This window comes from Athalia rosae, chromosome 1, assembly GCF_917208135.1.
Source record: "Athalia rosae chromosome 1, iyAthRosa1.1, whole genome shotgun sequence".
NCBI lineage: Eukaryota > Metazoa > Arthropoda > Insecta > Hymenoptera > Athaliidae > Athalia > Athalia rosae.
This window is the reverse complement of record NC_064026.1, coordinates 4,975,715-4,995,775: the sequence shown is the minus strand read 5'-3', so window position 1 is coordinate 4,995,775 and position 20,061 is coordinate 4,975,715. Positions and strand designations below refer to the sequence as shown.

At 43.1% G+C, this 20,061-nt stretch overlaps 1 protein-coding gene across 3 annotated transcripts in view; it reads right to left on the bottom strand.

Moving 5' to 3' along the window:
- The window catches only part of LOC105684167 (probable JmjC domain-containing histone demethylation protein 2C), a 175,132-nt gene extending 156,125 nt beyond the window's left edge, over positions 1-19,007 (bottom strand). For 2 of the 3 annotated variants that reach the window (XM_048653575.1, XM_048653592.1), the window contains exon 1: positions 17,955-19,007. In XM_048653575.1, the coding sequence (XP_048509532.1) occupies positions 17,955-18,113 (159 nt within the window). In that variant the 5' untranslated portion in view covers positions 18,114-19,007. The remainder of the gene's footprint in view (positions 1-17,954) is intronic. The other variant, XM_048653585.1, reaches the window with a different exon arrangement.
- Positions 19,008-20,061: the final 1,054 nt, after the last annotated feature.

The window sequence follows — 20,061 nt, the reverse complement described above, 5'->3', positions numbered from 1 at the left end:
GAAAAGATATTATGGTATTGCACATATGCCGCTGGTATACATACGTGTATACGTGAAGTGAAACTTTGTAAGTTCTACACCGGTGGTTCCATCGAGTCAGGGGACCTGCCTTGAATGCAACCGACTACGAATGGCATACCTTCGGCCACGTCGCCGCAGGTGGCCCCCGGTTCCTGTCGTGCTTTTATACGGCAGGTGTGGAATTTAATTCAATTTTTCACAATCCACACCCACAATAGCGCGAATATACGAGAACAAATTAAACGCGGATGAACAGAAGAAAATGGTGTATATATATATATATATAGATATTGCGAATATAAATCGAAATCAGCGCGTGGAAAACAGTGGAGGAAAAAAGGAGAAAGATAACAACGCGTAATGCGATACAGATTATGCGTAGAAAGTGAAATACAACGGATATTGAAACTGAAAGCGAGTCTGCCACGGAGCTCCGTGGAGGGTCTGTGTTTACGGACTGGTCGGATGAAAGCGTACGAAGGTCTCGTGTATCTCGGTATGTAGATTTTACTATGGGATGTGTTGTGTAGATCGTGGCTGATATGCCAGAGGCACATGTACTCATGTACAACGTCTCCGTGTATTATATACCTACGTAGTTACAGTTGCATAACGTATGTAACATCTAGTCAGGTATTCTATTTACGTTCATCTCCTCACTCGCGGCTCCCACGTTTTCGTGTTCTATATATACGTACACGCGTACACGGACTCCCCAATATCACGCGAAGTCGAGTTTTTAATCTCCGTGCTTCTTTATATTTGAATTCCTCCTATCTCTCCGTACGTTCCGCCGTCTCGTCAAATCTGAAAACGCCATGACCAAGTGCGTTTTCTCGACGTAAAATTATATCGAGACCGCACTTGAGAGTACGATACCGCGGGGGAATCCCTTTTGTGAGCGCTGATTGGTATAGCTTTGGAAATTCAATAATTTTTACTTTCGAACGAAGACGAGCACGCGAGGAAACGGCGTCAACCGTCGATGGGTGCGCTCTATTTTGGAACGAGCTACATACGCGTACGGTCCTTACGTACTTCTGAAGAGCGTCGAGACTCTGTGGGAGTCCCGAACCCTCGCGCCGTTGGCCTTGTATTCCCCGTTCGCCTTCTTATTTTTAAGACCTTTGGCCTGGACCCAGAGAACTTGGCTGCGGTAAGGCTCGCCGGTAGTCGAGATCTCCTTAATTTCGGTCGGGCAAAAGGTGAAATAACGATATTGTTAACGTCGCGAAGGTAACCGAATCGATTTGGAATCAATAGAATTTCTATAGGTTCGGATGCGGGCGGCGCACAATACACACCCTCTGTACGCGCCTGAGCCATCGCACAAAGGGCGTCGGCGGCGTCGAGGTTATAGGGTGCCGCGGAGCGAACGTTCAGCGATTGAATGACCGCGAGGTGCGAAGCGTAAAGGCGTAAAGTGTGAGGCGCCAGGCACCGTCGAGAACAACTAAAAGGGTCGTTCCCGTTGGCGGGTATACGTGTAGGTAGGAATTCAATTACTACTCGTCAAACAAACGTCTCTGATGTTTCTCTCCAATTGAATTTTCAAAGCCCTGCCCCACCGTCTTGGACGGGTTGCAATTTATTCATACAAATTAAAATTGAAAAAAAAAAAGAGAGAGAGAGATCGCTAAAAAAGAAAAAGCAAAAGCGCGTAATATTACTTTCAATTTTTCACCTGGGAATGAATCACAATTTTCGTGCAGAGCATGACGCTAGAGTTTTCCCTCGGCGCATGTCGGGCATGGAGCGCGGGAATCTGGGTCTTTTAATAGCTCAGCTGATCTCTAGTATGTATATATATATATATACGTATTCGGAGAGATGTACCTACATATAGTGTATATCTCAGACTTGGTCCGTTGCACCGGTTTAGGATTACCACAGCGAGTGTATAACGTGCCGACCGTATAAATACGCTGGGTACGATATAAATGTGTGACGTAGATTTATAACATACGTGTAAACATAGTTGGAGAATTAATATCCGGCACGATCAGCTGGAGTTCGGCAAAAAGTTGGTTAATTTCACCGCAGCCTTAGCAGCAGCCTGAGGTAGGGAGAAAAAGAAATTCCGGTAGGTGGAATTGTGTAGAAAATGAAAAATGAGAGTTTGTAATAAGTGAGCCTATATTACAAGAGGGAAATATGAGAACGAAAAGAAATTAAGTTATAGCCGGAGTAACCGTACCCATATATACATATATACAAACCAGCCTATCTCGAATGAAACGGATGAAAATGGGTGAAATGGAAGCGTAAAAGGCAAGCAGCAGCGGCAGCAGTAGCAGCTGAGAGCGAGATAATGGTAGCGAGTGCGGCGATGCGAAGTAGCGAGGGACTAGATTCATAATGTCCATGGAAGCGAGAGAGAGTGGCACAGCGAGAGTCTAGAGAACGATGCCGCGACGACACAACGACGATGAGAATAACGCAGAGGAGTGGGAGCCCGTTGGATGGCGAGAGGAAAAACGAGGGGGTAGGAAGAACGAGCGGGAGTGAAGAGCAGCGAGACTAGAGAGAGAAAGAGAAAGAGAAAAAGAGAGGGCGAGAGAGAGAGAGAGAGAACGAAATGAGGGAGAGAGACGGAAGTTCGGTATGTAGGGCAAAGGGCCGACAAAATCAATAGTTTCCCCTCTTCAACTTCCCGCGAGGCCTACTCTAGACACCCGCGCGCTACGCCACGCCGTATACCGCCGCACCGCGTACTCCGTAGGCTGCAAAACTTTCAGATGTATAATTCATCTCCAACGTGCGGTGAATGTGCAGGGTATACGTGCCACGTACTATCTGTATATATGCGGAAAAGTGCAAAAGTATAGTTTTGCACCACTCCACCAACACCTGTAGATGCGCGCAGGTACACCTATACGCGCGTCCGTGTGTAGACGCCTGAGAATATAGGTATAACCTCAGCTGTAATATTTTGATCCATTTCAATGCAAGTCCCTTCATTCGCATCTACATCTCCCCCCGCCGCCCCCTTACCGTCGTCCTCAATAATATCGCACTTCGATAATTACCGCAGCAGGTGCAAAATGCAATGGCTTTTAGATACCGCGTCTGTATATCTAGGGCATGACGTGAAATGGACGGGTTGAAATTATTCAGACTTGTCGGGCTCGATACACGTTTCGGATATTATCGGGTGACAAAAATGTTTTGACGTCGATTGAAAATTTCATAGATCATCGCTATCCCGAAAAGCTGAACGAACCGATAATTTACGGTTCCAAGTATCGAAATCGCGATGTTTCTGAAACAGGAACTAATATGGATGAAAAACGAAATGGAGATTCATCTACTTGAGCGGCACAACGCCGGAAATTTTTTTTGGGTGTTAGGTATATGTATGATAGCGGGAAAGCCACAACTATACTTATACTGTATGGGTAGATACGGTCGACGTACGAAGCGCGTGGTTTGTTGGGTGAAACGTATTGATAAATTAATGTGGAGGAAAAAAGACGAGTCGACCTCGAGCGAGTTGTACGATTAGCGTACACGTTTTTATCATCCACATCATGTGGCGTTACGCACACACCTCGTCAGCTGCGGATAATTTGGGGACTGATAATGATTCTAAAATTACCATTTCTACAAAATAGAAACTGAATTAGGAGAATGAAAAAAACTACGAATTTTCCAAGTCAAACATTGAATGTGCTTCGGAATTGTTTAAAAGATTTTATCCCAGTATATTCTGATCCCAAAAAAGCGAACTCGTCGACTACATCAAACTACAACTGTCGTCGATCGAAATATCTCAATTTTCCTGCTCCGAAAAGTAAAAAATTAACGATAATTCGATCAATTTCATAGATAGATCAATTTGGCTCGCGGATTCGAATTCCTAATATCAAAATACATGAAAATATCATACAAGACAATTTTTTAAACCATGTTGATTTTTGACCAAAAATTTTTATTTTTTAAAATTGATTTAGTGACGACACTTTCCTCATGTATTTTGAGCTCAGGAACACGAATCTGAAAGCTAAATTGGGCTACATATTTTTCTTATCGAGATATCTCAATTTTTCTGCTCCCAACAGCGAATAATTGATGATTACTCGATCGATTGCATGAATAAATGATATTAGCTTTCAGATTTGGATTCCTGAGCTGATTATACGTGAGATTACCCTTGGAAAACCAAAAAAAATTGATTTTTGGGCAAAAAAAATCGATTTTTGAGCGAAAAAAACATCGATTTTTGAGCAAACAGTAAAGTAGTTTAAAAATTGATTGCAATACACTTTTCTAACGTATTTTGACCTCAGGAATCCGAATCTAAAAGAAAAATTGACCTATCTTTAAAATTGACCGAGTTATCGCCAATTTTCAGCTTTTTGGGGTCGAAAAAAAAAAATTAATTTTTTAGTCTACATAAATGTAATTTGAGCTCAGGAATCCGAATCCGGTAGAAAAATTGATCTATCTGCAAAAATGACCGAGTTATCGCCGAATTATCGCATTTTTTGGCATAAATTTGAGGATATCTCGAAGGGAAAAAATCGTAGCTCATTTTGGACAACGGATTCGTGTTCCTGAGGTCAAAATACGTAAGAAAAGTGCCATACGATTAATTTTAAAAAATAAAAATTTTTGGTCAAATTTTGAGATTTTTCCAAGGGGTACCCCTTACGATTTTTTCAAATTTTGACAAAAAATTTTTATTTTTTAAAATTGATCGTATGGCACTTTTCCTACGTATTTTGACCTCAGGAACACGAATCCGTTGTCCAAAATGAGCTACGATTTTTTCCCTTCGAGATATCCTCAAATTTATGCCAAAAAATGCGATAATTCGGCGATAACTCGGTCATTTTTGCAGATAGATCAATTTTTCTTCCGGATTCAGATTCCTGAGCTCAAAATACATTGAGATAGACTAAAAAATCAATTTTTTATTTTTAACCTGAAAAAGCTGAAAATTGGCGATAACTCGGTCAATTTTAGAGATAGATCAATTTTTCTTTCAGATTTGAATTCCTGAGTTCAAAATACGTAAGAAAAGTGGTATACAATCGATTTTAAAAATACTTCATTTTTGACCCAAAAATCAACATTTTTTTTCTTAGGTTCCCTATGCTATTCTCATGTATTTTGATTTTTGTCCAAATTGAGCTACGAATTTTTCTTATCGAGATATCTCAATTTTTCTGCTCCAAAACTCGAAAAATTGGCGATAACTCGATTAATTTTATAGATAGATCAATTTAACTTGTGAATTCGGATTTCTGAGGTCAAAATACATCGGAGTAGCATATAAAAAAAATATTGATTTTCGACCCCAAAATCGAAGAACAATTTCAGGTCATGACAGCTTTGTGTGTTTGCAATTTTCAGAGCTAAAAATTAAATATTCTTCGCATCGTTAGAATAACTGTGTCCCAATGTATTTACATTCACATGTCGGTATACTGTATACCGTGAATTAGGCAGGATTGTACTTATTACCCATATAATATTATACCAATCGGTCGTTGGGTATAGAAAGTCGCCTCGAGCAGCTGGTTTAGATATTGGATATAAAGTAGTATTAGTACTCGTAGTTGAAGTATAGTTATAAAGTAATTAATTCCTCGAAGAGATTATAAGGTACAAATTAAAAATATCTAGAAATATATACCTATATACGTTGTAAATTAAATTCATAGCAATAGAACACGTTTCGCAATTGCGTGTTTTATTCACCTGCGTGCCTAGAAAACTTTGGTCTATCGTATAATTCGATTCGTTCAGGGCATACGAACTACGGTATAGCTGGGTGATTCTATGTGAAGTCGACCACTCTCGAACCCGCCCCTTTTTCATTTTGCCAAATTCAAAAAACAAAAAAAATTCTACCCCACTACAAACGTTTTTTCAAATTTTTTCCATTTTTTTTCACCCAACCCGAAAAAAGTTACAAAAAAAATCCCCTTTATCTTTCAAATAACCGTAACGTCCGAAACGAATCGTTTCGAAAAATTTTCAGCAAAATTAAAAGGGGTCGGATTTAAAAGTGAACGACTTCACATGGAATGCCCCAGCTGCATGAAATGCATCATTCGGTGAGGTGAAATAGAGAAAAAGGGAAAACGAAACAGGCCTTGAACGACACTAACGAAAAGGAAGTAAAACGAATACGCTATCCAATAATTAGATACAGTGATCAATCCGAACGATCCTTTGTTTCTAACAGAAAATTACCAAGTTATGCGTACCAGAGCCGTACGTATGAACAAAACCGGCGCGGTGTGTATCAGGGGTAAAAGCGGCCGAGTCACCGTGCGAGCAGCTGAGAGTGAGCCACAGTTGGAAAATGTTTCAGAAGATCGATATGTGGGTACCCCGTATGCCTATATCTCATACTTCGTGAGTCGTGTGAGTCGTGAGTAGTCGCGGACCAGCGGTGGGTTCCAGGTCGTTCTCAAGAGTAAAAAAAAAAAAAAACCGACGAAGAGTATATAAGAGAACGAGAGCGAGGAGGTGAAAAGAGGACAAAAATCAGAACGAGGGCTGCATGTGCACCTGCAGCACCGGGAGCAAAAGAGGAGACTCGCGTACGGTTTCACAGATATCGCCTAAAAGAAAAAAAAAAAAAAATTATGCTCTCATTTTTTGACTGCTTTGTTTTTCACTGTATTTTTATCCACGTGTACGTTTACATGCACACGATATGGTGTATCGAAGATCTGTAACGTACCCGAGTATAGCCCAGAAGAAGAACGGGAAGAAGACGAGGTGGGACGGGGGGAGCTCCCGAAGGTATGCCCGTTGCCCATATATATACGCGACTGTTCCGTTATGCTATCCGCCGTGTATAATATCCCCCCATGTTTCGAACGGCGATGCAACTTCGTTTCCTTCGTTTCACCGATGCGGCTATTCATCGGCCCACGCGAATAGCGCTGAGAATTCGAACGGTCGTTCTTTCTAATTATTCTACAGCTCGTGACGAGTGTAAAATTCAAACAAACGAGAAAAAAACGAAGAACTCGGTTCTAAACGTAAAACATGCGTCGGCGATCGCACGCACGAATAGCACGAACGATTTTTTCTACACGACGGTTCTCCTGATTAAAAAAAAAATTAAAAAAAAAAAAACGGTCGAATAGAAAGGCGCTGCATCGAGGGAGTTAGGAGGGTGCGACCCCAGCTGATGACCCCACTGGTTTCCGGTTCCCTGCAGCAAGTTTGAAAAAGGTCCGCGTGCCTGATCTCCGTTCGGAACACCCCGTTGCACGCGCCAAGCGAAGGGTCAGTAACCCCACCCCGTTCCCCGTTACATAACGCGTTCGGGCATTCGACGCACTCGAACGTACTCTGACGCCCTCGAGCGCATCCCCCCGCTTGCGTACATTCCGCAGCACTACACGTAACCACCCACGTGTGTGCATTAAATTTACCCACACGAACGTCGAACGTATACGTATCCTCTGTAATGGATTGCTTTTGTGTTGTGCACCGAAGAAAATTATTGGTAACGTTTCGATCCAGATACTGCCGATGATATCGCTGAACTTCGAATTTTCTCGACGAGTGCAGTGAATTATCCGTTTAGCGATTCGGGTGGTCAATGAGGAAATACGATACTCGCGTATCTCGCGCGGTTATACTTAAAAATGGAAGAACAGGTAACGCTGCGGGGAGTACTCGAAGGCGAAATTATTATTCGATGAGCGGTAGCGATATCATGTTTATCAGCTGCGCGTAACACGTGTACGATGTACAAACGTTGGCAAGTATACTATCTGTACGTCATACGTAGATACTGTAAGCCATATATGCAATACGTAACCCGCGTCCTCGTTCAGGAAACAGTTATAGTAGCAGCGGCCTTGCTTAGCGAATATAGAGATAAAAAAGAAAAGAAATATATATGTGTATATATATGTATCGAAAGAAAGAGAAGAAACTACATCATATATGCACATAAACACTGCATGCGGAATTTATCAGCAAAGCAACTGCAAGGACGGTATGCGTTTTATATAGCAATGCCACCATATACCTACATGTTCTGGGTCATCATTTACGTTGGTCATATGCCCGGAGTCCGGAACTTGCAACACGTACGTACCTATAGCCGTCGTATATTATATAAAAATTTTATTTCATTCGACCGTCTACGTATCGGGGCGATGGAATTCATACTCTTCGACTTTCAGCCGATACGATTGTAATTCCTCTAATTTTCACTAGGCAAGAGCAAGAAAATAATTATCCAATTACCACCGACACCGCTGCACTTTTCGTATACTTGTAACTTGAAAAAGACAAAAAAAAACAAAAACGATTCGAAAGAATTTACCGAATCCAATTATCAAAGTTATAACAAATTTATTTATCGTTGAAATCTAACAACAATTCGTCATTATATAATTTAGTGAGCTAGAGTTTCTCGCGCATGCATTAGACGGTGACGCTTTGAAAAGTTATTGCCAAGGAGTTTTTGGGTCTTGAAAAACGTCGCGAAGATGTATATGATCCGACGTGAGCCTGGCCAGAGAATGTGGGATAGTATTTTTCGACTCTAGAAATAACTTTCGTCTGAGAAACTGTCGGCGGAATGGTGGTTCCACGGCTACCATGGGCCAACGTAGCGCGGTCGTACCATTACTATGGAAACTATTCGCTTGCCTCGTTGCATACGGAGGCATAAATAGCGGGTCGACGGCAACAAAAGCAACGAAGTAGTTTCACCGTTATCGCCAACAACAAGAGCCACGAGGACGATAATCGTCCCGAGCAGAAGTTTGTCATGGCTTAATAAGATAGGGCGTACGTGGCCCTGATCAGATTCCTTATACATGGGATGACCCGCGGTGGCGTTGTTCTCGATTCGGAGTCTGTCCTCAAAAAAAAATTTCTGCTCGCGAGACGTCATCGATAACGACGGAGACATGTCCATATGGCAGTCGTCGCCGCCTGAGTAACGAGACGTGAGAAAGGAAAGGAAAGAAAACGGGAGGAGAGAAAAATTGCGAAAAATGTGCACCCCGACGTCCTCCGTCAAGAGATATAAGGTGCGCCGGTCTAATGGCTGAATTTGTCAAGAGTATGAATGGCATCTCGGAATATATCGACCCTGGCAATGAACTCGCGAAGACCCCGTCTTACTGTTCTCGCATTTTATGTAAAAAGAAAAAAAAAAAAAATAAGAAAACCACTCGCTATGTTGGTTAAGATTTTTTTATACGATTCATTCCGTGCAGATTCACGTGTACTCGCATATTTTCGCTGAACCGTGAGAGCGGTAAAAAAAAAAAAATATTGAGTCACCGTGACCCGTTTTCATTGACATAAGTAACATAACGCGAAGATACATACATATGTATAATATTCGCGCGTGAATCGGATCGGTATTTCGTCTCGTCTGGTCTCGAGGCACCGGTGCAAGCACAGGTGCATGTTCCGTTCGCCAGTAGCAGCGACTCGCGTTGCACTTTAATATACAGATTGCACGCGCAAGGTGCACCAGCATCGAAAACCCGGAGGCGAGGGCAGAACGGCGACGGGTTGAGCTGAACTACTTAATTTGCTGCTCAAAATGTAAGTTTCGAGAAATTCTTGAACGCAAATCAGGAATATCGAGGAATTCAGATGGCATATAAGGTGTAACAATTTGACCAAGTTTACGACGCGGCTGCTTTAGGTAATTTTTAGCGAAACGTTACAGTGTAAGAAGCCGTCTTAAGAATCGCTCTCAATTAAGTCTTATAAGCTAATCAACGACTTTATTCCAGCACGTATTAGATTGGAACTATCAAGGTGAGTCCGCCACGCGGTGTTGCACACATGAATTTTACCACGATACATGTTCAACGCTAGCAATTTATCACCGTATACAACAATTTTATTCCACATATAATATATTGATCTAGTTCTTCGGTGTAATTGATTATATCTCGACTTATGATGTCTCCGTATATAACTTCGTTTCTCGCGATGCGGCAACGCGAATATAACGGAATTGGATTTTGGGGGGGAAAATTCATGACCGGGAGTACGAGATAACCGTATTATAGACCGATTCATCTTACTCGATGCGATAACTTATCTGTAATATATAGAGGAAGAGGATTTGGCGCCCGGTGGCTATAATCTCATGTATAAGCTGATTATCGAGGAGCGAAGGACGGAATATAAATGAAAAGTGAAAGAACTCGGATGAAGAATTCATCGTAAAAATCATACACATTCGCATCTTTTTCCACGACCCGCGTTGCAAAATTGAAAACCAAAAAAATCATATCAAATCAAATCAAATAATACCTTCAGAAGTTGGTGGCACTCGGCCAGGTCTGGTGTTTAAAATTAACCGGCTATTAATTAAGCGGGCGAGATCGTCCCGTGGCTCTTATTAGATACGATTTACGTTTATTTCAGGTTACTACACTCTTCCGTCGTATTTTCACCATATCGCTTTCCTGTATCTCTATTAATAGCTCAATACTTACGCACGCCGCTATTCAATCGTTCGGCATTCCCCAAAACCGGTGGCTTGTGTCGCGGCGCGGTGGACACCCAAAAAAAGCCGATCGACCGATCGATCGATCGAATCTATATTGTTACGGGTATCGAGTCTGGCAGGTGGTTTCAAAGCGAACAACCGCGTCATTTTATTCGTCCGAATAGATATGAAATACGAAAGGGATGTAACGTCCTCGTATATCTTAGCGGCAACTGAAACGGCAGCAAATCAACGAACGAACGAACTAACGAACGAACGAACGAACGAACGCACGCGGGCTAGATCTTGCCCGACCCAGATTCTAGTCCTACGTAGAAAGCAGGATCTTGCGTAATCTGCACCATGGCTGAAAACCTCGCCTTTCCAGGTGAAGTGCAGGAGCATGGCAGGTAGGTAATGACAAGACTCGAACCACGTAGTACACCTAACCGCCTCGGTATTCACATTTCAATGACCATTAGACTTTGGACTTTAATCTCGGCGACCCAAATTGCGGGCGGTCGATTGGTCTTGACCAAAATTCGGTACAGTTCGTAGCTCCGTAAATGATTATTTCAATTTCGCTTGATCGCGAAGTTGTACGGTATAATATACATATATGCTTTGTACGAGATTCCCGTACGGCACGATGGTTTTACCGAATGCGCACGTGGAGAGTAATGCGGTTTGATATCTGAAGTTGGAAACTTTAACGAGGAGAGAGGGCTCTCTCTCTCTTGTTTGGTAAGTACGCGAGGCGGAACACAATGCCTTGGAAAGTAGCAACGGCAGCAGAAGCAGCAGAAGCAGCAGCGGCAGCAGCAGCAGCAGCGATGAACTCATGACGTAGTAGGGTGGTAGCAGTTCGCTGACTGCAGCAGCAGCGGCAGCATCGGTAGTTCTGCTTCCCCGCATCCTGAATGTATATTTATATGCCAGGTAGGATATGAGGAACGGACTCATTGTCGGTGCACCGCTGCAGAACTGCAACAGCGCGAGAGGCGAGCGAGTACAGAGTAAAGGCCCGAAGGAACGAACGAAGAACAAGTAACCTGCAAGAACCCGACCGAGGAGAGCGGAGAGAACGGATAGCTCGGAGAAGAGAACAGGTTCCCGGGTGGGCGAAAGGTTGCCGCCGCGGATGCCGTCGGCGTCGTCGAGAGTAAATCTGACTAGAACAATATTCTATCCGACCGGACTACGGGCTGCACCCAGCTCCACGAGCAATGCGATCATCCCATGGGTACATCATTTTCGGTCGACTCGACGAATCGTATGAGAGTTTTCATCGTGTCCTGCGTTGTTCGAAATCTGACGACGACGACGACGATGGAAAAGAGTATTCCATTCGGTTTCCTTGAGAATTCTGCGTAAAAATTAACGCGGAAGGAGTTGTAACTTTGTTCTGGATGCCGTTTGTTCGATGTTTTGGTAACCTCGATCGCGGCTGCGGGTACCGTTGCGTAAGACGTCGTCGCTGCTTTTTACGTACATATGTGTGTAGTAAGCGCGTAGTAAGCGCGTAGTAAACAAGAGACGCGTGCGAGACGCGTGAACGCACAAATCTAGATAGGTTGTACATAAATAACCAACGGGGAACGTAAGCAAATGCGAAGAAGTGTGCAACAATTTATGAAACTCTTCCCCAAAGTCTCCCATAGAAAGACGACCGACCAAACGCAAAATCAAAGAAGAAAAAAAAATCATATTATTTGCTTGAAAATTTGAGAACATTTTTAAAATTGAACGGAGTCGAGAGAATAATGACGAGAAACTCGTTGGCATTAGTTATATTCCGCGATGACGTAATTACTGTAATGTTTCGCAAGGTATTCTACCTAAAATTTCTGATCAGGTAATTCTTATTCTCAATTTTCAACACGGTCGCGGGGTCGTTTGATTCCATTTATTATTTGACTTCGCGCGAACGCCAACGAATCGCAGACCCACTGGATTTGATCAGGTGGATCAGGTATCGTTACAACTCCGTCCGACATTACTATATGGACTTATAATGGTTCTACGCGTATCAATTCGACATTCACCTTGATTACGGACAATATTCATCATCAACGCAGTCGTTTCCGTACAATGACGAACGTTTCGTTCGTAATGATATTTGCATATCTGAGTACATAATATTAATATATTAAACCAGCACATACGCTGTACGTATACTATATTATACAACGACCATATTACATTTATATATGCCATGGAAAAAACAAAAACGAAAATAGCGATGTTTATAAATAAAAAGAGGCACGCAGATACCGTGTCCGCCATATGGGGTGACGTCATCGGAAACCTAACGCGTGTACGTAGCATCGAATCATGTGCGTGTCATACTACACATGGATATGATCCTGTATACCTGTTAGTGGTCACCGAGCATGATGCGGCACGGTATCCCAACGTAGGCGAGTTCGAGAGAAAATGTGGAACAACCAAGATTTTGACAAACTTGTCGGTATAATTTGCCTGAATTCACGTGATATTATAATCTCTATTCATTTTTCTCATCTTTTCTTCGGTGGCTCCATATATCGTGCAGCACTGCGAAGTGGCTCGGAGTACGCGAGCGATGGGTCAACGACTCCTGCACCTGATTCTCAATCCTCGATTCTCTTTGGAGCAGCGACTATATCCCTGCACTGTCGAAAGTTACTTGAAATTCAGAAACTGGGTAAATCAAGTGGATCTCCATTTCCCTGTATGTATATATATATAAAAATCGACAATTGACCACTGTGATTTCGATGTGCCGATCGAAGGCCCGCGACTGTACAGGTGATAACTAATCGACGAATTTTTCATGAAAAGCATCGATTCGATGTTATCAGTTTCAAATATTTCTGGAGAAGAGTGAGATATTTTGATTTCGCGTCGGATTCAGTACGGACTTCTTTGACAATGTGTGCTCGTACCTCGACTGCAGTTCAATGCCAGAGATCTCGAGTTCTCAGGACTTACAGGATCGACCGAAGGGGCGTTTCATCCCGAAAGAAAAATAAAAAGAAAACGATAAAAAATGAAAGAAATAAGAGAAAAACCGAGGCAAGGAGTAACGGGGCGCCGCCGTCTGATGCACCGGGGGCAACGCCATTATTATATCTCTTCGAATCTCCGAATCCCAAAACCGGCATTATTCGTACCGGGCATAATACAGCCCCGCCTTTACTCAGTTTGCTTTCGAAAAAGGCGACCGCGATGCACGTACGCACGTACGTCTCCATCCACATCCACCTCCACCTAGTTTAACCAGCCGCCAGTTTGCTTGCTTGGTCGGTCGGTCGGTTGGTTGGTTATACCTGCCTGCAATCATTCCAGATTTTCGAAGCGTATAACCGAACGAAGCGAGACCGAGAAGGTGAATCGAGGCAAACCGCAGCCTGCAGCGGAATCCCGCAGGCTTCGCCACCGCGCAAACAATGGAATTCTATACTTATAACGGTTTCTGGTGGGTACGAAAATTTTGACTCCACACTGACCGACTGAATGCAAAACGTGTGCAGGCAGCCTGACTGTTGGTCTTTCGCATCGCCTACAGGATTAGGTGGGTGCCCGTGCAGCCCACATCTGTACACGAGGTCATACGATATCCTGATGCGCGGCTATATTCGTTATGACACGACCGCAATCTGCAGCTATACGTTACATAATTATCACCGTATAGGTTTCCATAAGCCTGCAGGCCTCTTCGCGGGACACGAGCATCGGATGTAACCTGTAAATTTATCCGTGATCGCGTATTAGGTGGGCGTGATTATCAGGAAAAAAGTAGGGTGACCCGCCGCTCCGATCGATAGATTCCGTGATATTAATTTTTTCGTCTCATGGATATTTTTGTTTGTCTCTCGATGATTCAACCCCCGGATACACGAATGCGAATATTTTTAACTACCGTCTATATTTTACACCGTACAAATAAAGTCCATTTATATCTAGGTACTCTCTCGGGCGTCCAGTTACGCGAATCCATACCGAAACTATAGGAGCAGAGGTCAATATCAATCAGTCCGGCCAGGACTGGTTCGTTCGTTCGTTCCAGAGAGACATTCATTGTGCGCAGCGTACTGCGCTTACGTTGCGGTAATACTTTTAATATTCAATAGCCATCCCTCAACCCTTTGCTTTTCTCAACCCTTGAATATAAAAATATAATATAACCGACGCAGTTCGGACCGTGAGGCAATGACATCAGTGTAACTGTAAATCGGGTAGCTTTCCCCTCGAATTCCTTATCGCAAATAGAGTGGAAATTCATACGCAAAGATTTGGAAGTCGTATTATATCCAAGGAATTTTGTCGGCCGCCCACTTGAAACGCGTACCTATAAATTAAAACTCCCACGAATTTCGTGTTCCGGCTCATCCGCGCGGATCATCCAAAACGAGGTATACGGTTGCAGGTATGTTTCTCATAAATAACAAAATGAGGGAACGTAATAAAGATATAAGTAAATGAAAAAAAAAAAGAAAAAAAAAAACAGTATACCTGTACCGCACCTGAAAGCGAATCATTTTATTCGCTGGTATTTTATACCAGGAAAAAGATTACCGATCGCGCTCGCGGTTGCAACGGCAATACGATACCTTTGACCCGACGCACGGTCAGTCTGCGACCGTGAGCCGAATTCGCGAAGGAATATACAAGCGATGGGAATTATAATAGCGGCTAAAATATATATATTTTCCCTATACCACAGCCGAGCGGCGAAGTCGATATGCCTTGTAACTGGTAACCCAGTTTTCACCAAAATCAGTGACGCGGGCAAGACAATGACGGCGACCATCATCATCATCATCATCAACAGCGGCGGCAGCAACAGCAGCGGCAACGGCATGTACATTTCATTATTTTTTTTTTTCTCTCTCGTTTTTGCCTTTTACCAACTTTCCTTCGCAAAGACGTGTCTCTTTGTCTCGAGAAGTACGAGTTTGCCGCGAGAAACGTGTACCTACCTACATTGAACGGCTAAAAACGTAAAGTGTAAGGGAGTATATGAAAGGAAACCCATGAGGATGACGAGGAGAAGTGTAAGAAGACGGGAGATTGAACGCGAAGTCGCAAGTTGAGTGGCTGAGTGGTCCTCGACTCTATATGATTACGCTGCATGGGTGTACATTATAGCTGAATCGAGTGATACGTCACCACGCACGCTATTGTTCCCAAAATATTGATCGAACGGAACGGCTCGACATAATTTTTTGACCGCGGAACAATTATTCATCGAGCAGAAAAATTTATGAACGTGTTTCCTTTCCTCCCCATAATATGCCGGAAAATCGACCAAAATTCCCAGAGTAATTTTTACCGTTATATCGATGAATCGACTGTATCGATGGTTCACAAAAATTTCAACGGATTTTTTCATTTATTGATTATTAAGGTGACTTTTAATGCGTACGGAACGGAACGCGCCACCGTCCACTTCAGACATTACCGATGATATTGAAAACGTGGACGTAAAAAAACCGAAAATTCAAACACAGCGGAGCCGCCTCCGCGGTTCCACGAAATCTCATCAACCTCCGGTACGTAGCACTGCCCATAAAAAAGAACATGAACAAAATGAGAAACGAACAGTTTCGACTAGAGACGCGGTGCGCTCGTGCTTTTTTTTACATACCTTATGTGAGCGACGTTCGCAAGTTTTCATTTTGTAAAATAATGGTAATAGTAATAGTAAAAACGCTACTTAGTACCCTGAATATAGTTGAAGTGTGTCTAGGTATATTAGGCATAACTATACCTGTACATATGAATTTCTTACACAAGGATGAAAGAGTGACCAGGTTCTACCTACCGACATACGTGCGTCTCAAGAGATCCTTCGGAATGTCGTAAGTCGTAACGGTTATAGTCCAACCGTTAACTACGTAGCGCCGCTTCTGTCCTTATATACCGTAAATGTGTGTACCCGAAACGACGAATTCTTTTTTTCTCTCAAACTTGTTCTAGTTTTCCTATTTCGTTCTTTGATTTTTTTTTTTTTTTTTTTGGTTCCCAGTTTCCCCAATTTTGCGTAATCGCTGCACGAGTGTGCCTGGGAGTTACATGTTCATGGTTAATAAACAATATCACTCGGGGTACAGCGATAACATCGACAGTTCGTTGGGTGAGGTTAATTTTTTGCGCTAAATATACAAATTTTTCGAATAAAATAATCTAAGATACTAATACTCCGCACGATATGACGAGTGTTTTGTAATAACGTTATACTGAAATATTTTCTTATAACGAATGTTTCATATGATCCGGTCGCACTTTTTTTTATTCAGCCTCCGTATGAAACGAAACATGTATTTGTAACGATAGTAAAAGTTCAGAAGTTGTGCGTGGATAAAAAACTTTGGCGAAACTATACATACAGAAAAGTCTGAGAATTGTACTTGCGCGGTTAGCAGAAAACCAACCAAACGTTGAAACTAATACGATAAATCAACCGATCGTCCGCAGACACGCCCACAATTTTTTATGTTTTTTTTTTCGAAAATTTTCTTTATTCCAAATCTTAGAACAGAAAACAACAGACGACGTTCGTGCGAAGGTACGGAGGCGACGAGGGTGAAAAACGAAGTAGGTATAGCGATATCCTTTTTTTAAACACCCGAGTACGAGCGCGTGTTTTATAAATAACACGTCCGCTATACTCGGTTTTCGGTAGCCACGAATGTCTCCTCTTCAGGCGGGGGTGTGGCACGTTGGCTGTTTCGATAGTAGGTCTGGGGGGTTTACGCGTACAAAAATGTCTTGCGGCACAGAAGAATGACGCTAAATTTTCAACGTGACATTATCATACGACACATCAATGGCGCAATATTATTAATCGTTCGACTCACTGGGGTCTTTCGGTGAGGACGCTAAAAATATTAACACGGGTTCGCACGGGTGGTGGTCTGTAACATAATTAAAATAGACGCGTTCGAACGAAACGAACTGCGGCGGGTTACGGTATAGGTCTAGTTAACCGCCCCTCAAATTTCTACGTGTAAAATGTTTAATTTTACTCAGGGGTTGTCAGATGGATTATTATCAACCGCGGATTTTCTCGTCCTAGACAAAAATTTCGAATGATTCGATCGGCTGGAACTCTACGCGGTTGAAATGAGGAGCTAAAAAAATCGTAAAATTCTATTTTAACGCATATTACTTATTCATCGTCATCGCAAACTGCACGAAGTGGTTTACGAGGAGTCAAATGATTCTTATTAAAGTCTGCGTACGTCACGGGGACGTAAATGGAGAAGTTTAGTAACTGCATACGTAGTGCGTGTTGTGCACTTTTTTACGATGACACGCATGTTGTTGCATGTATATGTATATTCGTGTATATTTAACAATCGATCGTACGTACGCCAACGCTGAAAGTCGACGAATTAATCCGAGTCGATTAAAGATTGAAGAAACCATTTTGATTTTCCAATCCTCTCTACTTCTTACATTCGAATATGAGACTTTTTACATTAGGATTTCTCACCTGAAGATCATCGTTGGTGTTATCCCTGTGACTTGCAGCACGTATAACTCCGGCTCGCCAGCCCCACTCACTGATTTTATTAACTTTTAACTTGGCAAAACCACTGACGGAAAGAAATCTTTTACCCACTATCTCCTCACGGTACTTGTAAGCCATCATATACCACTGTTATGTTAGTAATCGAAATATTATTACTATTATTATTATTATGATTTATCTGGGTGTAAATAAAAACACACGCCCCGGACTACGCCTGACGAGAAATTTTCAGCAACTGGCCAACTGCTGGCTGGCAGCAGTAAAGTCTACGGCACCTCCGTCGTTACACTAACAAATAATCAACAATTTTCGACTATATAATTATAAATAGTGTGTAATCCGGGATGGTAAATAGAGAGAGAAATGATAACGATAATTAGAGAGCACTAACGTAACGTACGTGACGTTACGCTTTTTCATTCGTCGTAGACGACGACGTAGTCGTTGTCGTTGTTGTTATCGGTGTTTTCTTCAATTTTCGGTGCACTACTGATTAACAATTGATTGGCACGTAGACCAAGTACAACACACTGCACAGTCGACCGTATTGACACTAAACACTATACGCACGTTGTCGTCCCATGATGATTAACAACAATACATGAGCTATATCGCCAAGGTATTATATCTCCGTTGAATCTACTTTCGGTTCACCTATCATTGTCAGTTTCGTTGGCCACTGGCGCGTTTTTGTTCGACTCCTATCGTGGAAAAAAAAACCTGACGTTCACCGTTTACCGAACACAACATTTATCCTGGTTCCTCCCGAACCAACACCTGCGCCACGAAGGATGCATCGGTCTACGGAACCTTCACCCCTAGGTGGTGAGAGCGAGTGGTCGGTGAAATGAGAATATATCGTTACCGCACGCGAACAGAACTTGAATCGAAGAACGCGCAGAACGGTACGAATTTAATCATAGTGACGCACACATGACCGCGCAGTGATATCGCGTAGCGCGCACTGTGGGCTGTTCGCTGCTGCCGATGACGGCTCGGCGTTCGCGAGACCGAACTCGGGGACTCGGGAACTTCGGCCGTTCGTCCGTTCGTCCGTCGGACCTCTCGCGAGCCTCGTTCCTCCGTTCGTACGCTCGGTCGGTTGCGAGGCGAAGCGAAGGGGATCGGCGGCGGGTGGGGAAACACCGCGCCGCGGAGCACCGCGGGTACTTTCTGCGTGTACGTACGTACCTACGGAACGAGCGCGAAGGGGCGGGCGAAAATAAGCGCACTCTTTCGAAAATGATCGGGTCTCGGGTCGATTTTCGATTCGCACTTGTGCCGATATTTTCAACCTTACGACGCGCGATCCCGTCACCTGGTCTTTTATGTTGGGAAATTTCGTTCCGCGCAGATACCTCTAGATGCGACGGCCGTCAAAGCGTTCATTTTTAGAGAGAAGGAATGCGATGATTCTGAACGACAGCCACCAGTGGTAACCGCAAGGCCTGCAGCAGCAGATATAATAATTGCCGAGTAAATTTGGCGCCCGAACCGCAACTGGGATGTATTTTTAAATACAGGAGGCTGATTCGAACAGCTGATGGAACGGTTACTCCGTCAAAACGGAACACAAGGACACGTAGTCAGGAGCTGGTGCACACCGGGTCTCGGGGCATCCGAATTAACCTTTTGACCCGTTTTTAATACGGCAGAATGCGGCGCACCGGTTAATCAATCGTTGAAAGTTTTCTAATATCGACGATTAAACACTTACACCGGATATGAAGATTATAATTATTCATTTTCGCTCGAACAAACATGTTATCGAAGGAACCGACGTTTCGTCGTCGCATCCCCGTTCATTTAGATTTATAACGAGTATCGACGAATAAATTAAGGAGCGTAAATCGGACGGGCGGACGCTCGTCGCTATGGCGGATCGTTTAATCATTCGAATTATATAAAAAAAACTGTGTTCGCAATACGGACGACGTGCCCGCGGTGACCGTCCGCGAGCATAAAATTCGCCTTTATTAATTTACGAGTAGATTGCGACCGCTGCATTCGGAATAAACGACAACAAAGAAAAAGAAATAAGTGCACTTGACAAATTTTATGATCGCCC